The sequence below is a fragment of the Pleurodeles waltl genome, chromosome 12, assembly GCF_031143425.1.
Source record: "Pleurodeles waltl isolate 20211129_DDA chromosome 12, aPleWal1.hap1.20221129, whole genome shotgun sequence".
In the NCBI taxonomy this organism is placed as follows: Eukaryota; Metazoa; Chordata; class Amphibia; order Caudata; family Salamandridae; genus Pleurodeles; species Pleurodeles waltl.
Genome location: NC_090451.1, coordinates 68318589 through 68346461, shown reverse-complemented (window position 1 = coordinate 68346461; position 27873 = coordinate 68318589). Strand labels below are relative to the sequence as shown.

Genomic DNA, 27873 nt, shown 5'->3' with positions numbered 1-27873 from the left:
CTCCAGATTACTATACCAATAACATTGTAAAGATGGTGAAAGCAAGTAAAATGACCCCTCTGACTGCTTTTGGAGTGGTAAAATACAGCATTTACTAGGGTTCAGTAGCCCCCTAAGTGCTTTGGGCCTCGGTGCAACTTCACCTGCTGCACTAATTGTAGCTATGCTCCTGTACTAGATAGCTGTTTTTGCAGGCTGATATACATGTAGCCCCAAAAGAGACTGGTGGTGGGCAGCCTAGCCTCCCCCTGGCTATCTGGTCGGCTGTTTCTTGCTATGTTCTCTCCCTTTCCCAGTCCAAAGGGAGCTTCTATCAACTGACTTCTCCAGGTAGTACCCATGTCCCTCCTCTTTAGCGTCAGACTGCCATCCTTAGACGTCTGTTTCCTGAGGATCGACACAGTGCAGGGTCCGACATATCGTGGAAGTCAACTCTTCCATTCACTTGCCGCTATGATGAGACTGATAGGGCTCAGTCATTTTCAGCTTCATAAATTCCCTTGCACCGCAGTCTGCTCCTGCATGTGTCCACTGTTGGTATACCAGACACGCAAGCCTGACATGATAGCATGCAGGTGATTGTTAAAGCGTTGTGGTCTCATTCTCACTTCTAGCAAATCAAATGTTTTACTCAGTCCTACACAGCACTGAGCACACCTCCCCCAGCAGTGCACTCATTGCAAATGTCTCACTGTCCCTACAGCCCGCTAACAAAGTTCAATCTTTGGCAATAACAAGTCTCACTCCCATCAATTCACTGACCTCACTTGCATGATTTTTGCCCATGGGAGACTTTTCAAATAGAAAATGCCAGCATGAGACATATTTTAAACTGGAATAAAGCATTTTCTCCTTGAACTAGCCTTCTGCTTGAATCTCCAGTGACTTTGTGTGGGGTATATGCTAGCAGAGAAAGGTGACTGCAGATACTAGCGAAGCGAATTGCACTAACTTTGGAGAAATGACATGTACTTTACAGGGCAAAAATACTAAATTTCTCTTGCACCCGGTGTCATGTGATGACCCAGCTTTTTCTTCTGTTCACATATGTCTGCTCCTGTCCCATCAGAAGTTGCTTTACCCTCTCCATGTTGGCTCCCCTTTTCTGACCATCAGATATTGGTTGTGGTGCAACCTGTGCCTTTCTGCTGTTCTCTTCCAGTGAGTGGCCGATTTGGCTCAATCGCTGATGGCCTGTGTATCCTGCGGCACCCCCAGTCCTGCGTCCTGGTGGAGGGGGGCCCCTTGGACCTGTCGTGCTTGGCAGTAGCAAACCCTCCCCCTCAGTTCCAGTGGTTCAAGAATGGGTCCCCGATCCTAGGGGCAAAGAATGCCTCCCTTCAGGTGAGTTTGGGAAAAGTGAATTCAGAAGGCAGGAGGAAGGGATGGGCTGTGGTGGGGTGAAGCGAATGAACTGAAGAAAGAGGAGCGACGTGAAAGAGACAGTGAAGATTTAGGAAAGATTTATAAAGAAATGGGTATGAAACAGAATGTGCAAAGAGAGAGATAAGTGGGTGATGTGAGAGGTGGGAGTGTAAGAGAAAGAAATGGACATTGATAATACAAAGGGTGGGGGGGGCTTGGCATTGGGAGTAGAGACAGTGGGGGTGATTTCCTCTTCCCTCAGCAATGATGATGGAGAACATATTGCTGCCTGTCGGTCCACACATATGGTTTATAAAATGCTTGTTTGTTTATGTGCAGAATGTATAGACAGGGGTATATACAGCACACAATGCATTACATCTGTACAGGTAGATAAAATTGCATTAAATATGCCTTACGAACCTGTAAAGCAATCGCTTCATGAGGCTGTAGACAGTGGTTTCCCAAGATACATAAACGTAGCCTGGTAACATCACAGCATTTGAGGTTTGTATTGTAGTGATATCAGTACAACTTCGTATTCATCAGTACAATAAATATATTTTATTGAGGCTCATTTGTACTGGTGTTGCATAAATAAATCATTACTAAGTTCTTTTGCTGTCTTTTTCTTTCATCCTCTTTCTCCCTCCTCCAACTCTCTGCTCATGTCTTCCTTGCACTTTTTCTTTCCATGATCCCTCTGTCTCTCCATCCTTCTCATCTCAAACCCTCTACGTGTCCCACTCTGCAGGTGAGCGCAGTGTCAGCAGCGGAACGCGGCAGGTATCGCTGTAAGGTGTACAACCTCTTCCATGAATCTTGGAGTGCAGAGGCCCAGGTAGAGATTGGTGAGTGTCAATGAGCCCTACTCATCCTGAGTGTAGGGTCAGGTACCAGTGATGGTGAAGTCTGAGACCATGACACCTGGAGTTACGTTACACGGTGCAAACCTGCTAAACACAAAGCCTTGTAGTGCTGTAGATGTCTAAGAGCAGGTTGGCTCTTGGAAGGTCTTCCTTTGAGATGTCCATGGCAGACCGTATTGAGATGTGTGTGTGTGTGGTGTTGTGTGGGATGTCCTGTTTTCCCTTTGGTTGTGTTTCATGTGGAGTCTTGCAACTTGCTGACCTCACCTCTCACAGTCCAGGTACCGGGCCTCACACTTGGCAGCACGCTTAGACCTCCACCCATAGCTTCAAAGTTTCACACTCAAACTTGTCATGTCAGTCACCCGTTGCCCGCATAGCCCTTATTACCTGCTCATGGACAGTGTGACAAGGACGGGTGCTGCCAGATCTGACCCCTGTGCTTTACTCTCTTTCCATCTCCCAGGACCACGACTGTTCACCGTGGGGAGCACCAGAAGAGAGGCGGCAGCTGCAGGTGTGTAGACACTCCCCACTCTTGCTGGCGTATGATTGTGACCTCTTACCCGGAAGAGGATGGTGCCCTCTCTCCCCCCTAACCTAAGCGGGTGGTGTAATGGAGTGATCCCTCTGCTCTCAAGATGTACAGCCGCATGTCCCTCACAATGGGCATGCGTTTTGTCATGGTCTTTTCATCTCTTTGTCACTTAAACTTTCATGGTGTCTCAATGTTGTTTAAGCAATAAATTGTCCACTTTGTCTCTCGCTCAGACATGACTCGTATACTAGCGCCTGGACTTCTCAGACATGCAATGGTGTCTCTACTCCAGCAAGTCTCCAGGAATGACATACTGCCTCCTTGCTGAATATGTTTAATGCTGATTATATCAGAGTCCTAAATGTCTCTGAAATGTTTGATGTCCACTCATTCTTGCATTTCTCAGACTGGTCATCCTATGGCCCTCACTTTTGTTCTTTCTTACATACATGTTTCAAACTGGTGAATTATTCTCACCTATTGATGTCTCTCAGACTGATGATCTGTCTTCACTCTCATACTTGCATGCTGCCTCACTCCTTTTCGCTTCCTAGATTGATTCCTTCATCTCCCATGTCAGTGAGTGGTCATGCTGCTTCATGTTGTCTCTCATCCAGATGTCTCAGGCCGATGATGTCTCCGCTCTCCTTTCCTCTCAGCCTTAGATGCCATCACGCCTCTCGTATTTGTCATGTTTTGATGCTCCCTCAGACTGGTCATGCAGTGTCACGCCCACGTGCCTCTCAGTCTAGTGTTGTCTCAAGTTTTTGCTTTTTATCTGTGAGTCCAGTAACGTCACCTCCTGTTCTTTTGCAGAACTGGCGCCAGAGCTAGGCGAGGCTGCCCGAGAACTCTATGGTAAGAACTCTATGGTAAGAAGGCATTGCGGCGGAGAGTAGGGGGTTAGAACCTGTCCCTGACCTGGGTGGGCGGTGCAGGATTTCAAGGTAGAAGCTCTTGGCAGAGATAACAAGGCCCTATCTAGGTTGGTTAGACTCTTCCACGTGAACGATATTTCTGCTGAGAAACAAACTGTGAACTTGCACAGCATTCGCTAGCTGGTGTATTTTTGCTCTGTACATGTTTTTCTTGTGTTGAGCAGCTTTTGTGCATTTTGAATTGCACACCTTTAAAGTTGAGCGACACTTGATTGCTTCTCTGGTTAACACTTAGAACAGAATGGAGGTATTTTTTTCACAGCCTCCATGACCTGTTACTGTTTTCTTTGCCAACACGTATGTAATTCATAAAGAAACGTATGCGTGTCTGAAGGATTGTGAAGTCACGGGCAGAGGATTGTGAAGACACGAGCAGAGGACTGTGAAGTCACGGGCAGAGGACTGTGAAGTCACGGGCAGAGCATTGTGAAGTCACGGGCAGAGGACTGTGAAGTCACGGGCAGAGGACTGTGAAGTCAGGAGCAGTGCATTGTGAAGTCACGGGCAGTGCATTGTGAAGTGACGGGCATAGCATTGTGAAGTCACGGGCAGAGCATTGTGAAGTCACGGGCTGAGGATTGTGAAGTCACGGGCTGAGCATTGTGAAGTCACGGGCAGAGGACTGTGAAGTCACGGGCAGAGGACTGTGAAGTCACGGGCAGAGCATTGTGAAGTCACGGGCAGAGCATTGTGAAGTCACGGGCAGAGCATTGTGAAGTCACGGGCAGAGGACTGTGAAGACACGAGCAGAGGACTGTGAAGTCACGGGCAGAGGACTGTGAAGTCACGGGCAGAGCATTGTGAAGTCACGGGCAGAGGACTGTGAAGTCACGGGCAGAGCATTGTGAAGTCACGGGCAGAGAGAGCATTGTGAAGTCACGGGCAGAGCATTGTGAAGTCACGGGCAGAGGACTGTGAAGTCACGGGCAGAGGACTGTGAAGTCACGGGCAGAGCATTGTGAAGTCACGGGCTGAGGATTGTGAAGTCACGGGCTGAGCATTGTGAAGACACGGGCAGAGCATTGTGAAGACACGGGCAGAGCATTGTGAAGTCACGGGCTGAGGATTGTGAAGTCACGGGCTGAGGATTGTGAAGTCACGGGCTGAGGATTGTGAAGACACGGGCAGAGCATTGTGAAGACACGGGCAGAGCATTGTGAAGACACGGGCAGAGGACTGTGAAGTCACGGGCAGTGCATTGTGAAGTCACGGGCAGTGCATTGTGAAGTGACGGGCATAGCATTGTGAAGTCACGGGCAGAGCATTGTGAAGTCACGGGCTGAGGATTGTGAAGTCACGGGCTGAGCATTGTGAAGACACGGGCAGAGCATTGTGAAGACACGGGCAGAGCATTGTGAAGTCACGGGCTGAGGATTGTGAAGTCACGGGCTGAGGATTGTGAAGTCACGGGCTGAGGATTGTGAAGTCACGGGCTGAGGATTGTGAAGTCACGGGCTGAGGATTGTGAAGACACGGGCAGAGCATTGTGAAGACACGGGCAGAGGACTGTGAAGTCACGGGCAGAGGACTGTGAAGTCAGGAGCAGTGCATTGTGAAGTGACGGGCAGAGCATTGTGAAGTGACGGGCAGAGCATTGTGAAGTCACGGGCAGAGCATTGTGAAGTCACGGGCAGAGGATTGTGAAGTCACGGGCAGAGCATTGTGAAGTCACGGGCAGAGCATTGTGAAGTCACGGGCAGAGCATTGTGAAGTCACGGGCAGAGCATTGTGAGGTCACGGGCAGAGCATTGTGAGGTCACGGGCAGAGCATTGTGAAGTCACGGGCAGTGCATTGTGAAGTCACGGGCAGAGGATTGTGAAGTCACGGGCAGAGGATTGTGAAGTCACGGGCAGAGCATTGTGAAGTCACGGGCAGAGGATTGTGAAGTCACGGGCAGAGCATTGTGAAGTCACGGGCAGAGCATTGTGAAGTCACGGGCAGAGCATTGTGAAGTCACGGGCAGAGCATTGTGAAGTCACGGGCAGAGCATTGTGAGGTTGGTTATTTTTCTACACTTGTTTAAAAGGGGCCACTGCCTGTGCACTTTTCATTGCTAATATTGATGCAACCAGAGGGACAGTGAATTGTTTATTGAATCCATATTGCAGTTGTATGCCACAGCACACCGTACGTTCGGAGGGTAAGAGAGAAATCATGTGGACGCGCAGCTTGCTCTGAGCTAGGCAAGTCTGATTGAACTAAGGAAAAAATGAGAGAATATGAGCAGAAAAGTACAGATCGAGCACTGATTTCTCTACTTAAAAAGATACGCACAACTCTTCGATCACGTGACCTGTGCGTAACATTTGCCCCATGAGGTCAGTACTCTGAAAATCAACTTGTGCAGAAAAACAGAGCAACTATATAACCTCTATGATCTGGGTTACAGGTGTCTTTAAAAGTAGAATGGGTGTCTGGACAGATTCTGACACACTATGGCCTTCATTACGAATTTAGGGTTAAGTTCTGATCCCTGTAGGAATTCTGAGTTCTGTGAGAAATACCAGGTACTTAATTTGTAAAGAAATAAGTGCTGGGTCCCTTGTCAGGAGACCACCATAGCTTGCACACCCGTTGTGCTACTAATGACAATGCAGATGTTTATACATTAAAAATGAATTCTGAAAATACTTTAAAGATGCTATTGAGCGGTGGCTGCCCGGTTCTTAGGGCGCTGCTATTGTAATGGGACCGTATACCTCCAAAAGTGTTGTACAGTACTCAAAAAACTTCACATGTTTAATTTTAACTGTTATAAATCATTTATTCCCCTCTTCAAAATGAGTATCCTCTCTGTAGTTTAATTATGTCTCTGGCAATACATTTTTCAATGTTTTTAAGTTTTACGTTTTTTGTGATTTTATTTCAATATTAAACATTTGTTTCCATGTTGAAAACCATTTCACGGAGTGTTGTTGCCTGCTGATGGCCTTGGCTAGTCTAAGTGTTTGGCCAGGAGCTTGCATTGAACGTGGGGATAAAAGCAGAGATGGGGATTATTTTAAAGTCATGTCAATGTTGCATCAAGTGGGATAGTCCTACCCAATACACCGGAATTTGAGGAGCTTGTTCCCAGGAATTTTATTTAAAAAAAGGGGCCAGGAGTTTTATTGAAGAAGACATTTTCTTAAATGGATTGGGTAAAATTCCACACCTGTTCAAGTCAGTTTGAAAATAAATCAATTAAATATTCCCATACTTCAATAACCTTGAACCTAGTTTCTATGCAGCAGCAAATCTTGTATGTACCTAAACGAACATTGTATGTCACTGGCTCATATCTGCTTTTTGGGTTGGATGGACTGAAGATTCCTCAAAACGTACAGCCCTAAAAGCAGACGCTCTGTTCTCCAGGTCACCAGAGGCTTTCCCTGTTTCACGCATGGCCCATACGGCCCTCTGTGAGTCGGCGCTCCTAAGAAGGATGAGGTTTAAAGTCCCTTGTTACTCACTTGACTAGTTGTGATTTCAGCCCCTAGTGCTCTGTGTTGAGATTCATGAACCCCATCTCACAAAAGGCCAAACACCTAGAAGACCTTTAGTTTGCAATATGCGCTGTACTCATGAAGCCACATAGATGTCTTGATCCGTTGTCTTTTTGCTTCTGTCTTAAATAGCCACAGATAAGGTGGCATTGCTGATCGGTAACATGTCCTACCAGAACCATAAGGAGCTCCGAGCCCCCATGGTGGATGTACATGAGCTCATGAACCTCCTGCGGCAGCTCGATTTCAAGGTGGTGTCCCTGCTGGATCTGACGAAGGACGAGATGGGGGCGGCCGTTAGCGAGTTCCTGCTGCTGTTGGACAAGGGAGTGTACGGTATGTGATCAAGAGTGGTATATGGAGTGGCATATTGCATAGTCATGCAGATCGGTGGTGATGTTATAACCTGTGATACTTAATGAATATACTATCAATATGGCTGGTCCACACTCTGCCATATCGCATATATACTGTGGACCAGGGTGGTGTATATGTATGCCACATCACATATATACTGTTTGCAGGTGTAGCATATATTATGCAACCACATCATGTATTTTCACAGCAAGCATGCTATGTTTTAGTATGTGTGTGTATATATATATATATATATATATATATATATATATATATGTTCGATGGCATGTGTAGCTGCAGATATACATGCTTTGCACACCCCGCCATCTAGTGTTGCGCTCGGAGTGTTACAGGTTGTTTTTCTTCGAAGAAGTCTTTCGAGTCACGAGATCGAGGGACTCCTCCCCTTTCGGCTCCATTGCGCATGGGCGTCGACTCCATCTTAGATTTTTTTTTTTCCGCCATCGGGTTCGGACGTGTTCCTTTTCGCTCTGTGTTTCGGTTCGGAAAGTTAGTTAGAATCTCAGAAAATTCAACTGTATTGTTTGCGTTCGGTATCGGGTTAGTTACTACAGATCGAGACCGACTTTTGAAGAGCTCCGGTGGCCCTTCGGGGTTTTTTCGATCCCCCGCCGGGGCCTGGTCGGGCCCGGCCACGTGTCTCTTCAAGGCTGATGGAACGGACCCCATTCCGATTCTGCCCAAAATGTCACAACAAGTATCCGTATACAGATCAGCACCTGGTCTGTAACTTGTGTTTGTCTCCAGAACACAAAGAAGATACTTGTGAAGCCTGTCGAGCGTTTCGGTCGAGGAAAACATTAAGAGATCGAAGAGCGAGAAGACTGCAAATGGCGTCGGTGCCGACAGGACAAAGGCATTTGGAGGAGGAAGAAGAAACCTTCTCCATCCAGGAGTCGGACTCGGACGAGCTCGATCCCGAAGAAACGCCTAAAACCGTGAGTAAGACGTCGAAACATAAAACTCACGAGAAGACCACAAAAGCCCAGGGGACGCCACCACCAACAGGCCATGGCTTAACCCGTAAAATAGGTGACCGATCATCGGCACCGAAAAAGGGCACGCTTGTGTCGAAGTCATCCGACTCCGGTCGAGATACCGGCACACAGCAATCTCGAGCCCGAGACAGCGGCTTCGAGCAAATTCGGCACCGAGACAGCGGCACCGAAATGGGTCGGCACCGAGAGACCACGACGCCGAAAATAAAGAAAGTGTTGTCGGAGCCGAAAAAGGCTACCGAAAAGGTTTCCATTCCGAAACATCCAGCCTTGGAACCAAAATCAGGTTCCTACACAGAGGAACAGGGGTTGTCCTCCCAAATGCAAGGACATAAGTTCGGACAAGAACTAGAATCAATGGAGCCAGACTACACTCAAAGGAGGCTCCACATTCAAAAGGACACAGGGAAGATAAGCACTCTTCCCCCAATTAAAATGAAAAGAAGACTTGCCTTTCAAGAAAAGGACAAGCAGCCACAATCAAAGGTGGCAAGACAAACAACTCCGCCACCATCTCCACCACCATCAATGCACACATCACCGGTAGCCACTCTACCACTGATGCAATTCCCAACGCATACTGCAATGAGTCAGGACGATCCCGACACATGGGACCTTTATGATGCGCCAGTATCGGATAACAGCCCAGACTGTTACCCAGCGAGACTGTCCCCACCTGAGGACAGTACATCCTACACACAGGTGGTCTCAAGGGCAGCGGTTTTTCATAATGTCACCTTGCATGCAGAACCCATTGAGGATGACTTTTTGTTTAACACACTATCCTCCACTCATAGCCAATACCAGAGCTTACCTATGCTACCTGGAATGCTAAAACACTCCAAACAGGTGTTTCAGGAGCCTGTAAAGGGCAGGGCCATAACTCCAAGGGTGGAGAAAAAGTACAAGCCACCGCCTACAGACCCTGTGTATATCACGCAGCAATTACTCATGTGAAATGCAATATTTAACATGGAAAGTTGCATTTCTAATTGCCATCACATCTCTAAGAAGAGTCAGTGAAATCCAAGCATTTACCATACAAGAACCATTTATTCAAATACACAAGCATAAAGTAGTTCTACGGACACATCCAATTTTTTACCAAAAGTCATATCACCGTTCCACTTGAATCAAACAGTAGAACTACCAGTGTTCTTCCCACAGCCAGATTCTGTAGCTGAGAGAGCACTACATACATTAGACATCAAAAGAGCGTTAATGTACTACATTGACAGAACAAAACAAATTCGGAAAACAAAACAATTATTTGTTGCTTTCCAAAAACCTCATACAGGAAATCCAATTTCCAAACAAGGCATTGCTAGATGGATAGTTAAATGCATTCAAACCTGTTATCTCAAAGCAAAAAGAGAACTGCCTATTACACCAAAGGCACACTCAACCAGAAAGAAAGGTGCTACCATGGCCTTTCTAGGAAACATTCCAATGACTGAGATATGTAAGGCAGCCACATGGTCTACGCCTCATACGTTTACCAAGTCTACAGGCTGAACCACCGCTTTTGGGGAGATAACTGCTTACTAGTCTATGCAAAGCATGTGTATCTGCAGCTACACATGCCATCGAACGGAAAATGTCACTTACCCAGTGTACATCTGTTCGTGGCATGAGACGTTGCAGATTCACATGCGCCCACCCGCCTCCCCGGGAGCCTGTAGCCGTTTCGAAGTTGATCTTGAACATTTGTAAATTTGTAAATATATCACTTTAAACTACATTATGTACATACATGTTTACTCCATTGCATGGGCACTATTACTATAATACACAACTCCTACCTCACCCTCTGCGGGGAAAACAATCTAAGATGGAGTCGACGCCCATGCGCAATGGAGCCGAAAGGGGAGGAGTCCCTCGATCTCGTGACTCGAAAGACTTCTTCGAAGAAAAACAACTTGTAACACTACGAGCCCAACACTAGATGGCGGGATGTGCAAAGCATGTGAATCTGCAGCGTCTCATGCCACGAACAGATGTACACTGGGTAAGTGACATTTTCCATATATATAAATAAATAAATAAAATCTTTCTATCTTACTGGTGATAGTCAGTAGTTAGTTATAGTTAGGACCAATTTTTCCAATAGACTAAGCGTTTTTTGTTTTGCTAAGAACTTTGGTGCCATTTGCAGAATCTTCATGATTTTTTCAAAATTCGTACACTAGTTCAGCTGCTGTCTGGAGGTTTTGGGGTAATACGTCAAGCAGAGGCCAAGGAAAAGGGGGTCCCTAAACAATTTTTTTCCATGCAGTGTCAATGGGGATTTTACATTTGTTTTATGATGACCACAGCCCGAACCGCTGAACGGATTTACAACAAATTTGGAAGAAAGCTAGATCTTGGTCTAGAACGATCTCTTTTTGTTATGTAGTGCAAATCTGTTAAGTAGTTTTGGAGTTATTAAAGGAAAAAAATATAGATGTATAGGGATGTGGATCCACTGAGGATCAACCCACATGGGATCTGCGGCTCCAGGCGAAAAGTAAGGTTCTCATTGGCTGGCCACAACCTGACAGGAAAGTTGCGACCACACTTTTTGTTGTTGCTTGGGCCAGGGGAGGGAAAAATAAAGTGTGAAAACACATAACGGTGTCAGGATATAGGTATCCTGACCCAATAAGACACATGGAGGGATCCTTTAGGGGACCCCACATGGGCAAGAAATTGGCCCAAAATTTCTTTTTTTGGTCTACGCAAGGATCTGCGGATCTCCCACAATGCTCAGTGAGATCCCAGTGGATTCAAAAGCACAATTTGAAAAAAAGATACACCCACTCGCACACCAGACCCCTGCCACACACAGCCTAAGGCCATGTGAAGAGTGGGGTTAGGTGCATGTGGGAGGTTAGCTGCAGGGCTTGCGGCCAATCCCTGCCACACACGGCCAAAGGTTGTGTGTGCCGGTGGTTGTATTAATGTACAGTAATTATATATTACTTTACATTAAAAAAACATAAAAATTCACTAAAAAAACAAAGGTTACAGGAACTTTATAGAGATATATATAAAATCTACTGCCGGTCGCCAGTAGGTAGTTATAGTTAAGACTTAGTTTACATTGAAAAGGCATTTATTTTACTTGCCTATATCTTTGGCAATGTTTGACGAATCTTCACGAAATTTTCCAAATAAAGCGCTCCCAAGAATCTTGTTCCATATGGGAAGTTTAGGAGTAATCCGTCAAGCGGGGGCCAAAAAAAAAAAGGGGGTGGTCAAAAAAGTGTGTTTCCCATTATAATTCCCATAGGAATTTTGATCAAGACTGCAGTCTAAACTGCTGGAGGGAATTTCGCCAAATTTGGCAAAAAGGGAGCTTTTAGTCCAGAAAGGAGCCTTTTTGTTGGTCGGTGTAAATCTGTTCAGTAGTTTTTGAGATATTAAAAGAAACTAAATATGTACATCTGGAGGCGTGAAGGCTTTGTGAATAATCCTGATCTTGTGCAGAGATCTGATTGGCTGCCAACACTTCAGCCAGGAAGTGTTGGCAGCCATTTTGAGACTCAGCTTCAAAAAACATGTAAAAAATATGAAAAGGGTGTAAGGTACCCTACCCCTCTAGCCCCAGGGACCGCCCACAAGGCTTAAAAGTATTTTTTTTAATCAAGGCAAAAATTGCAGCGGATCTGCAAAATTTGCTGTGATTTAAAAAATAAAATATAAAAGCAAACACGGTCTCCCGTGCTTGCTTTTAATATTGCCCTATGTTATGTCATAACATAACATTCTAAACCATGACATATCGTAATATGACGCAGTTATGCAAAAGTGCTCATTCAAACTATTCCTGAAATTGATGGTGTTCACGTTCTTTATTGAAGAGCGGTTCGGGGAAGAAACCTGTTTTAGTGCTGACAGGCCATTAAGTAAAAGCGCGGGCACATTGCTGATAAAGCCTGTGTGCTCTAAAACCACAGCAGCCCAATATCAGCTCGACCATCTGTGTTTCAATTCATTTGTTTGAAAATAAACAAAAAAGTATGAAACAGAATGCCAAAACATGTTTAAGTGCTATACTGTTTCAAATAACGTAGTCTCCGTCACTCATGTGCAATATTATCCTGCTGCAATCCAGGCCTGCTTGGAAATGGAGTCGTTGTTACAGTAAAGACACTTCACGCAGTACAAACACCTTGTGAGACAGAGAATAAAAAGTGTCACTTCTGGGACTAATCTCGCGTTTGTGCCCAGACTGTAAAGTGTATCCTTCAGTGAGAGTCAATGAAGTCTGTGGAAACATACAATTAGAACTTGTAATCACTATGAAAGGAAGCATTTGCAATGCAGTAGGTCTCGCATTTGCTCGAGGTAGAGCTTTTGGCGTTGTAAATTGATAAGTGGACTTTCTTACCTTATAAATTGGTCATTCCTGCTTCATAATTTGGTCTTTTCCTGCCACATAATTCCAGTGGCCCTGCATATAACTAAAGCACTTCAATTTACCTTCTTCCTTTATCTGCAGCAAAAAATGTAAATGTTGCCATTTAGCATCCTAATTTAAATCTGCCATGCTAATTCCAATACAATACCATTTTCACCATCAGAGCTGCTGGCCAACAATTCCCAAAAACAGACACAAGACAACCGTGGAGGAGTGAGAGAAATAAACTAGAAGGGTCACCCAAACATATCAAGAATGTTCAAACAGTCATAGTATCAGATCTCACTAAGACCCTCGGCCTCCCGCAGGTAGAAATACTGCCTTTTGTGGCACTAATAAGTGACCAAACCCCCCACCTTCCCCTCTTTAAAATGTTGACTAAAATTATGCACACACTATACAGCGCATGCTTATAGCACGACTAAAAAAACAACAACAACTTGTTCCAAGACGCTGCGGCTTAGCGACTCAGATGAAATTAGCGGAATACCTGGATTTCTTCAATTTTGGGGGGCAGAGGAGCGGAAGTCGTTAGTTGTGATGCAGAGGGAGCAATGGAGTGAGTGTTTCTCTAAGCTCCACCATGGCAGCTCTGGGATGCTGCTGCTGCCTTTGTGAGCCGATTTGCATTTGGGATGCGATATTATGGCTGCCGCCCCAAAATATGCCTACGTAATCCAACCAGGTACGCAGGAAGAGAAAGCTTGCCACTAAGAAGGAGCAGCGGAGGGCCTGTCCGGTCTGCAGCAAGGTAAACACGCCTACACTTTAGAACTTTGCTGTAAAGCAGCCAAGAACGTTGTGTTTTACACCTTTTTCACAATACAGAGAAGCACCATGCTCGCGAATTTAAGAAAACCTCTATTTCCCTCAAAACTCAAAACATTTGCTTTGTACGGAACTTTCCTTAACTAAATAATGATTTTAAATTAGTACTCCAGTTTTGCAAGATTTAGAGGAAAAAAGGTGGACCTAAGACCATAAGAATACAATATTAGGTAAAACCTAATAAAATACTGCTACAATCAGTTGGTAGCCCTTCCAGGTCTAATTTCCTCAATGATAACTCTCATGTGGACAACCTGCGCCGTTCACACAACCTGTTTAAAACCCCATCAGTAAAATGATCTGTGTGACTGGGTTACCATACTGGAATCGCTGAGTGTACCATATCATTCACAGGAGGCTGATGCAGAGGGGAGTTCTACTATAGTCTTGTTTAATTTGCGAACGGAAAAACTATACCAGAGATGCATGCAGGTATTTCACTTCCTACGTGACACTCCTGCCAAAGCATGGAGTACTTTCCCGGACACAGGTCTTACCTCCCACAGCCCCGACAAGCGATCTCAAGCATCCAATGGCATCTACTATTTCTTTCCATTCAAACCAACTAAAAATGTGCAAAGTGGAGGTGTGTGACTAGAAAGTTGGCTTTCAAACTGATTGACAGCGTAAGAGGTACTAGGAGGGTCTGTATTTTTTTTCTTTGCAGGTATTTCTGAGATTGGTTACAGCAATACCTGCCACTGACTCGGAAGAGACAACCCGGCTGTTCAGAAAAGTGAGGCCCAGCCACGCTCAAGTTAGTATTCTGCTTTGAGTTCTTGCACATGATCCATATGTGGTGCAGATTGAATGATTCTGCCAAAGAGATTCAGACTCTAGCCTGTGAGGGAGCTCTGCCTGCTGGAAAGTGACGAAAGGAGAAAAGGATGGACCTAGTATTACCATATGAACGGGAAGGATACATTTTCACAATCAAACAAGTTTGCGCACTATGAAACTTCAAAGGGACATGGCCACCACGGATTGGGAAGAGACAACATAAACAATGTGATGTACCTGGTAGTCATGCAGGACGCTCCAATAAGGCCGATCAAGTTTGCGCTGTGTGAAACTTATAAGCGCCATGAGCGCGAAGGAGAGAGGCAAAATAAAAAAGTAGTTAATCCACAGTAAAACATTGGCAATCATGTAATTAACCATGTAATAGGGTCGGTCCCCAATCCGGTAACAAAACCGCCGCAAGGCGGGACAAACGTAAAGCATTTACCAACAACATCCAGGGATTTTTGAAAGGCAAGCCCAGGAATTAATGTAAGTGGTGGGCGTGGTTAAAGCCCACAGAAGAGATTACAACATGTCAGAAAGCGGAGCTTGCGCGCTGCTATGCCCAACCTAAAAATGAACAAGATTATATTTTCCAAAAATCAGTCTCACTGTTCTATCTTTTGTTCTACCTATTTCCCCCATGAGGAAAAGCTGGGTTAATACATATGGCCTGTGCTGACATTAGAGGGCTATGAAGCCCGCCGTGTGCACAGGCAGAACTGTAATGTAATCCTATAATCTGCTATCTCTCTCTTCGCAAGTCCTGCTTTTCTGCACATATTCTGGCTTTAAACTGTGCATAAACTGTTCAGCTTGAGACTTGTCATTTAGTGCATGTGTGCAAAAGACATGAAGAAATGGGTCAAAGAGATGTCACACACAGCAAGGGTCTGGCAAGGGCTTCCCTCTGAGAGAAGCCCGGCAGACAGAGCCCAGTATTAACATAGACTTTCATCGGTAACAACAGGGGCCTTAGAAATCACTATTTCCAGAGTAACCAGATTTACCCCGGCAGATCCCTAACCGTTTGCACTGCCTAATGCACGTTTATCACCCGCTGCTGACATCGTCGCATTAAATGAACACTTACTGTAATCCATCATAGGAAATTAAAGGGGGTTTATGATACGATCCTGAAGTATTATTTATTTCAGACTTGTTGATGCAGAGTGGTTTGGGAGGACCAACATGCACATATGCCACACAGTAACACTCCAGTCCCAGGAAAATCAATGCTGCCTTTAGGTTAGTCGGAATCCTTTAGCATAATTTCTAAATAAATTGGAGCCAAATGCTCAGAAACATAAAACCTGTGCTTTATAGGCAAACCCTATTGGACTAGTGCATTTTATTTTCACCTGGTAGTTTCCCAGTGCTACTCATGCTCGGTTTTTACTGGTATTTCATTTTACAGCTAATATACAATCTCATACTAATGCGATATCAATGGCACACGCATACATATATTTGTATAAACACACAAATATATGGACTTATATATACCCATATATGAATAACCCATCTATTTATTTGTATATCTATCTCTATATTTATATATTCATATATCACTGAAATAAACAAAGGTTACAGGGACGTTGTAGTTAGGTTCTGAATTTATTCGCACAAAACCAGAGAAATTCAGCTGTTCTAGTAAGAGCTAGCTCAAGTAACTTTAATTCGTACCTTAAGGTAACTATAAATCACACCCTCACCATGAACTGCCAATTACCCCACATATTACTGCACTCGTGTCATCTTTAATAACATCATTGATAATATCAGTGTAATATTTGCAGTAAACGTTTTGAGGAAAAAACTGTGCATGGTGGGGGCGCGAGTTATAGTTACCTTAGGGCATGAGTTACAGTTACTTGACATAACTAGTGAGTTTCTCTGGTTTTCTGCGAGTAAATTCAGAACCTAACTATAACGTCCCTGTAACCTTTGTTTTTTTCAGTGAAAAAAAAGATAGATATATTACATACATATATGTTCTCAAAAATAGCATGCTTACTGTGGCATGTGGCTGCATATTTTCTGTCTCATCAAATACATACTTTGGCCTGAGTGAGGCTGGTATACACTCTACCGTTATATACAGGCCGCAGCTATAGATCGTAATCTACCACGTCACTTATATGCTATGGCTGGGAGCGGTATACACAGTAGCATGTCACAAATGCACGGTGACAAGGATATGTGCACAAACATTTTGCCCATATACCTTGTGACCAGGGTGGTGTATGTTCGTCCGCCACCAGAGAAAAGTAGTTTCGAAGACCTCTGCTTTGTGCATGGCTGGGAATAATGACATGCTCTTTGTTTCACAATAGCCCCTGTATTGTCCGTAGAATTGCCTTTTTTATAATTGTATGTGTTAAAATGTCCTAATTACTAGATGCTAATGCCAAAGCATGTTCCACATAATTTGCTGTTAACCACATACTATTCTTGCTACATACGTAAGTTAGCCCGGTTGCATGATGCACTGCCACATAATTCAGCAGACCTGCCTATCGGTCCGTTTTTCCCAGTTAAAGAGGCCATCCAGTCCCCAATCGTAAAGGAATGTCAGACTCTTGCTTTGCGTGATGAGCTATACTTGGGTTTTGAGATGTATTCTTTTGATGATGACGTCTGCTTGGGTTTTGAGATGGATTGTGATGTCATTCACCAGGCGCCCCTTCAGACTAGGTGAATGGGCTGTTGTTGGTCAAGTGTGGACAAGAGAAGTGTCCAGCTGCTGATATGTATTCTTCTGACACAGGACTGCTGTACTACGCAGGCCACGGATATGAGAACTTTGGGAACAGCTTCATGGTGCCCACCGATGCCCCCCGCTCGTACACGTCTGAGCACTGCCTGTGCGTGCAGAGCGTCCTGCAGCAGATGCAGGAGCGGCAGACCGGCCTCAACGTCTTCCTGCTGGACATGTGCAGAAAAAGGTGAGCACGTGTGACTGGCCCTCGTGGCGGCAGCTGTTCTGTGGTAGGTCGTCTACATTCAGACACAGATCAACATGTCCTGATGGTTCTACACTGGTGCAGCATGCATGTCCCCGTGGCTCTACACTGCTGCAGCATGTCCTTGTGGCTCTACAACAATGCAGCGTTTCCTTGTGGCTCTACATTGGTGCAGAATGTCCCCATGGCTCTACATTAGTGCAGCATGTCCCCATGGCTCTACACTAGTGCAGCATGTCCCCATGGCTCTACACTAGTGCAGCATGTCCCCATGGCTCTACACATGTGCAGCATGTTCCCATGACTCTACACTAGTGCAGCATGTCCCCATGGCTCTACACATGTGCAGCATGTTCCCATGACTCTACACTAGTGCAGCATGTCCTTGTGGCTCTAAACTGGTGCAGCATGCATGCCCTCGTGGCTGTACACGGGTGCAGCATGTCCTCATGGCTCTACACTGATGCAGCGGCTCTACACTGGTGCAGCGTGTCCTCGTGGCTCTACACCAGCGCAGCATGTCCCTATGGCTCTACACATGTGCAGCATGTTCACATGGCTCTACACGTGCAGCATGACTTTGTGGCTGTACACTAGTACAGCATGTCCTCATGGCTCTACACGTGCATTGTGTCCCCATGGCTTTACACTGGTACAACTGGTCCCCATAGCTCTATGCCAGTGCAGCATGTCCCCATGGCTCTACACTGGTGCAGCATGTTCCCATGACTCTACACTAGTGCAGCATGTCCTTGTGGCTCTAAACTGGTGCAGCATGCATGTCCTCGTGGCTGTACACGGGTGCAGCATGTCCCCATTGCTCTTCACTGGTGCAGCATGTCCCCATGGCTCTACAATGGTGCAGTATGTCCCCATGGCTCTACACTGGTGCAGCGTGTCCTTGTGGCTCTACACTGCTTCAGCATGTCCTCGTGGCTCTAGACTAGTGCAGCATGTCCCCATGGCTCTACACATGAGCAGCGTGTTCCCATGACTCTACACTAGTGCAGCGTGTCTCTATGGCTCTACATATGAGCAGCGTGTTCCCATGACTCTACACTGGTGCAGCGTGTCCTTGTGGCTCTACACTGCTTCAGCATGTCCTCGTGGCTCTAGACTAGTGCAGCATGTCCCCATGGCTCTACACATGAGCAGCATGTTCCCATGACTCTACACTAGTGCAGCATGTCCCTATGGCTCTACACATGAGCAGCGTGTTCCCATGACTCTACACTGGTGCAGCGTGTCCTTGTGGCTCTACACTGCTTCAGCATGTCCTCGTGGCTCTAGACTAGTGCAGCATGTCCCCATGGCTCTACACATGAGCAGTGTGTTCCCATGACTCTACACTAGTGCAGCGCGTCCTTATGACTCTACACATGAGCAGCGAGTTCCCATGACTCTACACTAGTGCAGCACGTCCTTGTGGCTTTACACTGGTACAACTGGTCCCCATAGCTCTACGCCAGTGCAGCATGTCCCCAAGGCTCTATACTGGGATAGGATGTCCCCATGGCTCTACACATGTGCAGCATATCCCCATGGCCCTACAGTGGTGCAGCATGTCCTTGTGGCTCTACACTGGTGCAGCAGCATGTCCCCATGGCTCTACACTGGTGCAGCAACGTGTCTCCATGGCTCTACACTGGTACAACTGGTCCCCATGGCTCTACACGAGTGCAGCCTGCACCCATGGCTCTACACTGGTGCCGCATGTCCCCATGGCTCATCGCTGGTGCAGCAACGTGTCCCCATGGCTCTACACTAGTACAGCTGGTCCCTATAGCTCTACACGAGTGCAGCATGTCCCCATGGCTCTACACGAGTGCAGCATGTCCCCATGGCTCTACACGAGCGCAGCATGTCCCCATGGCTCTACACGAGCGCAGCATGTTCCCATGGCTCTACACGAGCGCAGCTTGTCCCCATGGCTCTACACGAGCGCAGCATGTCCCCATGGCTCTACACGGGTGCAGCATGTCCCCATGGCTCTGCACGAGCGCAGCCTGTCCCCATGGCTCTGCACGAGCGCAGCCTGTCCCCATGGCTCTACACGAGTGCAGCATGTCCCCATGGCTCTACACGAGTGCAGCCTGTCCCCATGGCTCTACACGAGCGCAGCATGTCCCCATGGCTCTACACTGGTGCCGCATGTCCCCATGGCTCATCGCTGGTGCAGCAACGTGTCTCCATGGCTCTACACTAGTACAGCTGGTCCCTATTGCTCTACACGAGTGCAGCATGTCCCCATGGCTCTACACGAGTGCAGCATGTCCCCATGGCTCTACACGAGTGCAGCATGTCCCCATGGCTCTACACAAGCGCAGCATGTTCCCATGGCTCTACACGAGTGCAGCATGTCCCCATGGCTCTACACTGGTACAACTGATCCCCATGGCTCTACACGAGTGCAGCATGTCCCCATGGCTCTACACGAGTGCAGCCTGTCCCCATGGCTCTACACTGGTGCAGCATGTCCCCATGGCTCTACACTGGTGCAGCATGTCCCCATGGCTCTACACGAGCGCAGCATGTCCCCATGGCTCTACACGAGCGCAGCATGTCCCCATGGCTCTACACTGGTGCAGCATGTCCCCATGGCTCTACACGAGCGCAGCATGTCCCCATGGCTCTACACGGGTGCAGCATGTCCCCATGGCTCTACACTGGTGCAGCATGTCCCCATGGCTCTACACTGGTGCAGCATATCCTTGTGACCTTACTCAGTACCATGCGCCCCCGGACTCTGCACTTCACAGCAGAAATTAGCATGTTCACTCACCTGTGCGTTTCATCCCAGGCCCCGGCATGTTCCCTCCTCCCTGCCAGAGGTCAGAGGTTTGCACCAAAGACTCCAGGATGCCAAATGACAAAGGGGCTTTCTATTCGGGATACGTGCCATGAGCGTTAGCATGCTTCCCCAGAGCCTAGCGGGCCCTCAGAACTCTTATTCCCTGACTGCATGTCAGAGTATACCCCCTCCCACCCGCTTACACTTGTTTTGTTAAAAAAACAAAAATTAACAAAAAATCTGTCCGTATCCACTTGTCTAAGAGACCAACGCAGATGGAGCACTGGTTAAGGCTTCCCCTGGAGTTTATGTGCCTTTGGCACCACCTAGAGGCCGATTTGGGAAATTCCTGTAGCTCACCTCGTGTAGCATTTTTTTAGATTGGACGATTATTTATTTGCTCCCCCTCCCCGTCCCCCTCCCCTCCACGACTTCTCTTGCCTCCTTTTGATAGGTTTTGTCCCCTGGGACTAATCCCTTTCTTTTAAAATCCCGTTCGCAAAAGTTTAAAGGCAGGTCTCGTGGCGAGACTGCCTATAGCAGAGGCCTTCAAAATTGTAATTCTCAGTCCCCTTAGCGAAATAATTGGAATCGAAAAACTTATATAGCAGCTAATATTTTATTGAAATTCATACTTAAATGGTAAATATTGTTAGCACAAAATGAAATGTGAAATAAAAGAGGGTCAATGTGGCAGACATTTCAAGATTTGTTTGCGGAGACATCTTATAAAAAGTCGAAATCTATGTTGTTTTTTCGTCCGGTGTGTGACCCTGAAAACCCCATGAGTAGGTGAATCAAAGAGGCTATGGCTTTTGAGGTCAAGGAGTGTCTTCTACATAATATTATTTTTTTGTTTGCTATTTTCTCAAAGTGGCATATTTAAAACGTCAAGCATTGCAATAATAATCAGTTTTCTCTAGACGCACCTGTTGCCTGCCGCGTGCACTAGCAAAACGTTATTGTTTTTCGTTAACATTTCTATAGTGGCCTAGGCGTCCTTATGCCTTCTCCTTGCAATAGGAAAGCGCCTACTGGGCATCTCTTGGCACTGCCAGTGGGTAGGTGGGTCCCAGATTGTCAAGCGCTAGCTTGTTGACAGTAGGGTGATTCTCGACTGAGTGAGAGATGGTGGGGTCAAATGGTCTGGTCCTCACAGTGGCAGGTTTATTGTTCATCTCCAGGAGTTTGATTGCTTGATTAAAAAAAATATCTGAACATATGTGCCATGCCATCCAGGTCACTGCCAGTAAATGTGCGTCTTGATCAGGCACAGAATAGCGGACATGCAGGCTTTTAGCACCATGTGCTGTCGGACAAATTGTTAATTAATGTTACTTAAACAAACCTAGAACAGGCATATTCCAGTTACGTGTTTTCTAATTTGATCTCTCAAAGAAAAAGTTAAAATATTTTTGTGACATTGTAAAAGTTTATGTGTATTATATTTGTACATTAATAGCAGTGTTGCGTCTGTGTCAGTGACTTGACGAAAGTTTCTATACTGCTGTAAAGGGGATGAGTAAAGATTGAAAACATGGAGAGGTAGAGGGTGGAAGTGGAAAGCAATGGGAAGAGACCCCTAGTGGTAGGAGCAGGAGCTACAGCTTTCATCTGATTGTTGAGTTGATGGCATCTTTTGCACGGAGAGTCTGCCTCACCTTTGAGCAGTAGCAGCTCCTCTGTTTGGGCCGAGGAGTGTTGTCTCCCCGCCAGCAGCGGCAGCTGCAAAACCTTTTAAAGAAAACAATAATAAACTATGTTTATTATAATTTTCTTGTAAAGAGGCGGGGCCACGGGGATGAAGAGCAGTGAGGGGGCTGCTCAGCACTCCCCCCTCACTTCGCATGTGTGTTTGGCCGGCCTTCTCGGGCCGGCCAAACACACAGGCGTCGTAGGCTCCCAGTCTGCCTGGGAGCGCCCTAATTGGGTGCTCCCGACCAATCCTGGTGCTGCTCTGAGCAGTGTCAGGATTGGAGCAGGGCAGGCTGGGAACCTGTACCTGCAGAGGCAGACGAGCGTCGAGGGACAGAGGAGCGGCGAAGGAGGTAAATGTTTTTATTTTTTTTTAATTAAATTTAATGTTTATTCCCTCCCTCCTCCTCCCTTCTGCGCCTGCCCGCCCCACCCCTTCTGCGACCTGCAAGCCGCTACTGCCTTTCAGGAAGTGGCCACTCAAAAACTTGTATAATCCCGTGGAAAAGAGTGAATGATTTTTACATGTAATTTCACCTCCCTTAAACTATTGTACAGAATAATGGTGTGGGTGTGTGTCTCATTTGCTTAAAAACAGCACAGACGTTTGGCTGAAATTCCACCTTATGAAACAAGCCAGTGCCAACTTACTTCACTATGCTGAAAACACCTAAAGTATGCCTTTAACCCAGTTAATTAATGCAGTTTTCTGTGTTTTTTTTCGTGTTTGAGGAATATGAATGATGACGTCATACCCAAGATTGGAGCGCTCAAGGTCACCGCCAACATTGTTTTTGGATACGCCACGTAGGTGATTTTATTTTTCTTCCACATTCTGCATCAGAAATGGAGCCCCCCCAAGGCGGTGGGTGTGGTGTCAAAAAGTCTTGCCGGGGTCCCCTCTACATCCAGAGTCAGTGGCTCTTTGGCTCAGTTGTCACTTAGTGAGTTAATATTTCTTTGCTGTTTGTCTTCCTTTTTCCCACTGTTGTAAGAAGTGGCCGTCTAGTCACCCATTACCACTTTTCAGTTTGTTCGGATACTTACTTACACGTGACTGTGGGCGAGAGCAATGATGCTGAGGCGTTGAAATGTTCTCTATCATTTCCGAGTCTGCCATATAAAATCTAGCCAAAGCCCTGGTCATGTTTTGTTGTAGACCACACACTGATCCTACCTGTGGCTGTCACTGTTTACTTAGTGCTTCAGCTGTAGAAATAAATAAACAAATAAGTTCCGGAGCCCGAAATGTTCTTTAGGTGCTGCCAAAGAAGCTACAGAAGGACAGAATCCTTGAATACCGAGGCTGATCCGTCTTGATTCCTCCTTATGCCTCTTTCTTTCACAAAACTACATTACCTGTCTCTTATCTGATGAATCACTAGGCTGCCTGGGCTTGACTTAACCTCATGCCTTTTCCTTCCTCCTCCCTACACTCCCTGTCTCTTTATCTCATGAATTCTGTGTCTTGATTCCTCCTCATGCCTCTTTTGTACTCCACCCTACACTTCCTGCCTCTTTATTGCATGAATACAGAGGCTGCCTAGTTTTGATGCCACCTCATGCCTCTTTCTTCCACCACCTGACACCAAGGCCCTCATTTTTGCAAAGACCGCCGTTGAAGTGGTTGCCAAAAGGCCACCAATGTAGGCGGTCCGAAGGCTGCCGTATAATGAGTCACCTACTGATTTCCACCCATAAACATGCAGAAATCCGACACCGTGGGCCAGACAGACGGCGCGTGAGAGGCGGTTCCAATGCCAGCATCGCCACTGCGGAAGGACTCTGCCCGCCATATTACAAGCAGTAATATGGCACGGCCGTCCTTGCACGGCGGTGTGGCATTGGTGATGGCCCAGACAGGTAGGTGGACTGACCGAAAGTGTGTGTGGGGCAAGGGGGGGGGGGTTTGGTAGGTGCGTGTGTGTGGTGTGTGCATGTATGTGTGCGAGCATGTGTGTCGAAATGGGCGTGTGTGTGTATATGTGACTGTATGCGTGCTTGGTGGTGGGATTGTTTGTATGTATGCGTGCGGTTGGGTGGGGATGTTTGTATGCATGCGTGCAGTTGGGTGGGGATGTTTGCATGCGTGCGGTTGGGTGGGGTGTTTGTATGCATGTGTGCGGTTGGGTGGGGGTGTTTGTATGCATGCGTGTGGTTGGGTGGGGATGTTTGTATGTATGCGTGCAGTTGGGTGGGGATGTTTGTATGTATGCGTGCAGTTGGGTGGAGGTGTGTGTCAGGAAGTGTGTGGGCAAGTGGGGTGTGTGTCTGGAAGTGTGTGGACATGTGGGGGTGTGTGTACCAGCGACAGGAATGGGGATTCTTGTCGCCGGGTGCATCACCGCCAGGGTTTTCATGGTGGGGCGACGGCCGCGTAAAGCCTGGCAGTTTGCTGCCTCGTAATACGACCGGCGGTCTCAGGCACAGTGTCGGCCACGCCGGTCCAACCGCACCGGCGGGAGTGGCGGCGTTTCCGCTTCAGCCAACTCGCTTAACTCGGAATGCTGTGGTCTTTACTGCCGGGACCGCGGTGGTAAGACCACCACCACGAGTGTGGCGGTCTTAAAGAGGGCCTTAGTCTCTTTATCTCAAGAATACCAAAGCTGCCGAGTCTAGATTGTGCCTCATTCCTTTTCACTACCCTACACTTTCTGCCTCTTTATCTCATTTATACCAAGGCTGCCTAGCCTTGAATCCACTTCATGCTTCTTTCTTCAGATGCCCTACACTTCCTGTCTCTTTATCGAAGCTCACTCTTGCAGGTTCTTTTTGTTCCCAGCTTTTGCAGTCATTCCTCTTCCTTTCTCCCTTGTCTGTTTTTTGTTGTTACTCTGAGTCAGCCTAATGACAATAAATAAGCTCCAGGTCCCCAAAATAAGCCTTGTTGCTCACATTAGCACAAACTAAACAGTGCATTTACTCTTTCACCACTGCTCAGCCCCCCAAACTTCCTGTTCTCAACAGTCTGAACTCCAGCTTGTTGCAGGCGCTAGGACCACTGTGCCAGGTCCGATTTCTGTTTCCTCCATCCTGCCACAGTATACATCTGTCTCCGCTGCATTTTGTCTTTCTGCAGTAGGTGAGGATTATTCCTTATTAGTACCTCTCAGTCCTGTGCTTGCCCCTCTGACTACTCACTGCCTCTTTTCTTTCTCCCTCTTCGTGCATCTTTGTAATCAGAAACTCTCACCTCTTATGCAGAGCAGCCCATATTCTTGTATTGGCCGCACCAAGCATGAATGTCTTTTGAAACTCGTGGCCCTTCAGCTTCTTGGCCCCTTCTCACTGCACGGATGAGCTTATGTCCACGCAAGCCGCGGACTGGACATCAGCACTGCTCCCTAGAGATAGAAGCCACAGGAGTGAAATTTAAGAGCTATTCGCGCAAAATCCGTAGTTAGGGCCAGTGTGGCCATTGAGATTGTCCAAATGTGAGACAGCATCTTGAAGTGTGACTCACAGTGAGTACTGCAGTAGCCCATGGTCTGGTAATTAATCCAGATGAGTGTGAGTGGGCACCAAGGATTGGTACTCACACACCACAAGTGAGACCGAAGTGAGAGATTCAAACTCCATTAGTGAGTCTTTTTGTTTTCCCTTGTGCTGTGTCTCAGCCCCCCGTGCCCTACCCCTCTCCTCTGTGCTACGCTCTGATGGCTGCTTCTTTATTTCTCTGTGTCCACTACCTAGTCTGCGCTCCATGAGCTCATGTCTCATCTGTGCTGCAGGGACAGCTCCTCTGCTACGGTGGAGGAGTGTTGCCCCACTAGATCTTTGGGATAGGAAAAAGAAAATGATAACATTACACTATTATAATTTTATTTTTCCTGGAAGAAGGGGCGGGTGGGGCTGGGCTGGAGGGAGGGGGCCGGAGGAGGGCTATGTGAACACAAATTGCACATGTCTGTTTGGGCGGCCAAAAAGACATGCACACTTTGCATGTTCTCTACCCAGCTGCATAGCACAGCCAAGTGGAGAACATGCCCAGGCTCCCATTCCTAGTCTGAGCGGCGAAGCAGGCCGCTCAGACCAATCACAACGCTGCTATTGCTGATGAGGGTAGTGTTGTGATTGGCTGCGAGCCTGGGAACAGGAAGAGGATGAGTTTGGAGGGGAGAGGAGCACATCTTCCCCCAGAGACAAGCTTTTAATTTATTTATTTTTAAAACACCCCATTCCCCTTCTCCCCCCGTTTACCTCCACCCACTTCCCTGCTACCCCGGTTGAGTGGCAGCCACCAATGCTCTGCTGCCTGTGCCTCTGGCAAACTTCTGCTTTTGTGGGCCTGATTTATGGCACCAGTAACTGGGCGACGTCACCCAAGAAACTTAGTATAAATGAGGGCTGAAAATACAGCACAGAGCAAGTGGTGTTGAATACTCCCAGTACTGCCGGAGAAGTGCTGGCACTCAATAACTGCTGCAAAAAAGTGTCTGTGCTTGGAGCATATATGCCGCTACAGGCGGAAGACCCTCGTTTTTTAAAACCAAAAATAGGCATATATTTCCTTTAATCCAACTGAAATTACTTCCCCTTAAATGCAAGGCAATGAGGAAAATAAATTCCCCTGATTTGTTTTTCAAAATCTCCCTCTTTCGTACTCTTAAATGTTGCCGTGTATGTAGGTGCACTGGAATTTTGCAAAAATCTCAGTTGACGCTCTAGGTCATTTTAGGACATTGTTGTTGCCCCATTGTTCGTGACTGCACTTTTGCCACTGCAGCCAAGTTTAGGGTGACCAAATCTTGAGGAGCAAAAAGTGGAAAAGGCCAGACATAAAGTTAGGACTAAAACCTTGTGTGTGTGTGTAAACAATTTTTGTTTTGCCAATAACTTTGGCACTGTTTGACTAATCTTCATGAAATTTTCCCAAAACAATGTCTTACTTTGCCTAGTTCTGCTTGGAAAGTTTCGGGGTGATTTGTCTAGCAGGGGCAGAGAAAAAGGGGCGGCCATTTATATTAACGTGCATGTGTGCTAAAAACAAACATCGAAATTCACTGAAAAATCAAAGGTTACAGGAATGGTATAGTTAGGTTCTGAATTTACTCACACAAAACCATAGAAATTCAGGAGTTATAGTTATGGTTAACTCAAGAAACTATAACTCGAGCCCTAGGGCAAGTATAACTCGCTCCCTCGCCATGCACAGCTAATTACCCAACATATTACATCGTTGAAGACACCTCCTATTGCATCATTGATATTATCACTGTAACGTTTGCAATAACATAATTGATGAGAAAACTGTGCATGACATGGGCCATACTATAACATCCCTGTAACCTTTGGTTTTTTTTTCAGTGAATTAAATATATATGTGTTCGATGGCATGTGTAGCTGCAGATACACATGCTGTGCACATCCCGCCATCTAGTGTTGGGCTCGGAGTGTTACAAGTTGTTTTTCTTCGAAGAAGTCTTTTTCGAGTCACAAGATCGAGGGACTCCTCCCCTTTGGGCTCCATTGCGCATGGGCGTCGACTCCATCTTAGATTGTTTTCTTTCCGCCATCGGGTTCGGACATGTTCCTTTTCGCTCCGCGTTTTGGTTCGGAAAGATAGTTAGAATCTCAGAAAATTTGACGGTATTGTTTGCGTTCGGTATCGGGTTAGTTACAACAGATCGACACCGAATTTTGAAGAGCTCCGGTGGCCCTTCGGGGTTTTCGATTCCCCGGCGGGGCCTGGTCGGCCCGACCACGTGAATCTTCAAGGCTAATGGAACGGACCCCATTCCGCTTCTACCCCAAATGTCACAACAAGTATCCTTATACAGATCAGCATCTGGTCTGCAATTTGTGTTTGTCTCCAGAACACAAAGAAGATACTTGT

The 27873-nt window shown here is 46.6% G+C and overlaps 1 protein-coding gene across 1 annotated transcript in view; it reads left to right on the top strand.

Moving 5' to 3' along the window:
• LOC138268231 (mucosa-associated lymphoid tissue lymphoma translocation protein 1-like) overlaps window positions 1-27873 on the top strand; it is a 67203-nt gene that overhangs the window by 24534 nt on the left and 14796 nt on the right. Inside the window, exons 6-12 of the mRNA XM_069217691.1 lie at window positions 1163-1344; window positions 2120-2216; window positions 2701-2751; window positions 3589-3630; window positions 7329-7532; window positions 17356-17533; window positions 22770-22844. Coding sequence (XP_069073792.1) covers window positions 1163-1344; window positions 2120-2216; window positions 2701-2751; window positions 3589-3630; window positions 7329-7532; window positions 17356-17533; window positions 22770-22844 — 829 coding nt within the window. The remainder of the gene's footprint in view (window positions 1-1162; window positions 1345-2119; window positions 2217-2700; window positions 2752-3588; window positions 3631-7328; window positions 7533-17355; window positions 17534-22769; window positions 22845-27873) is intronic.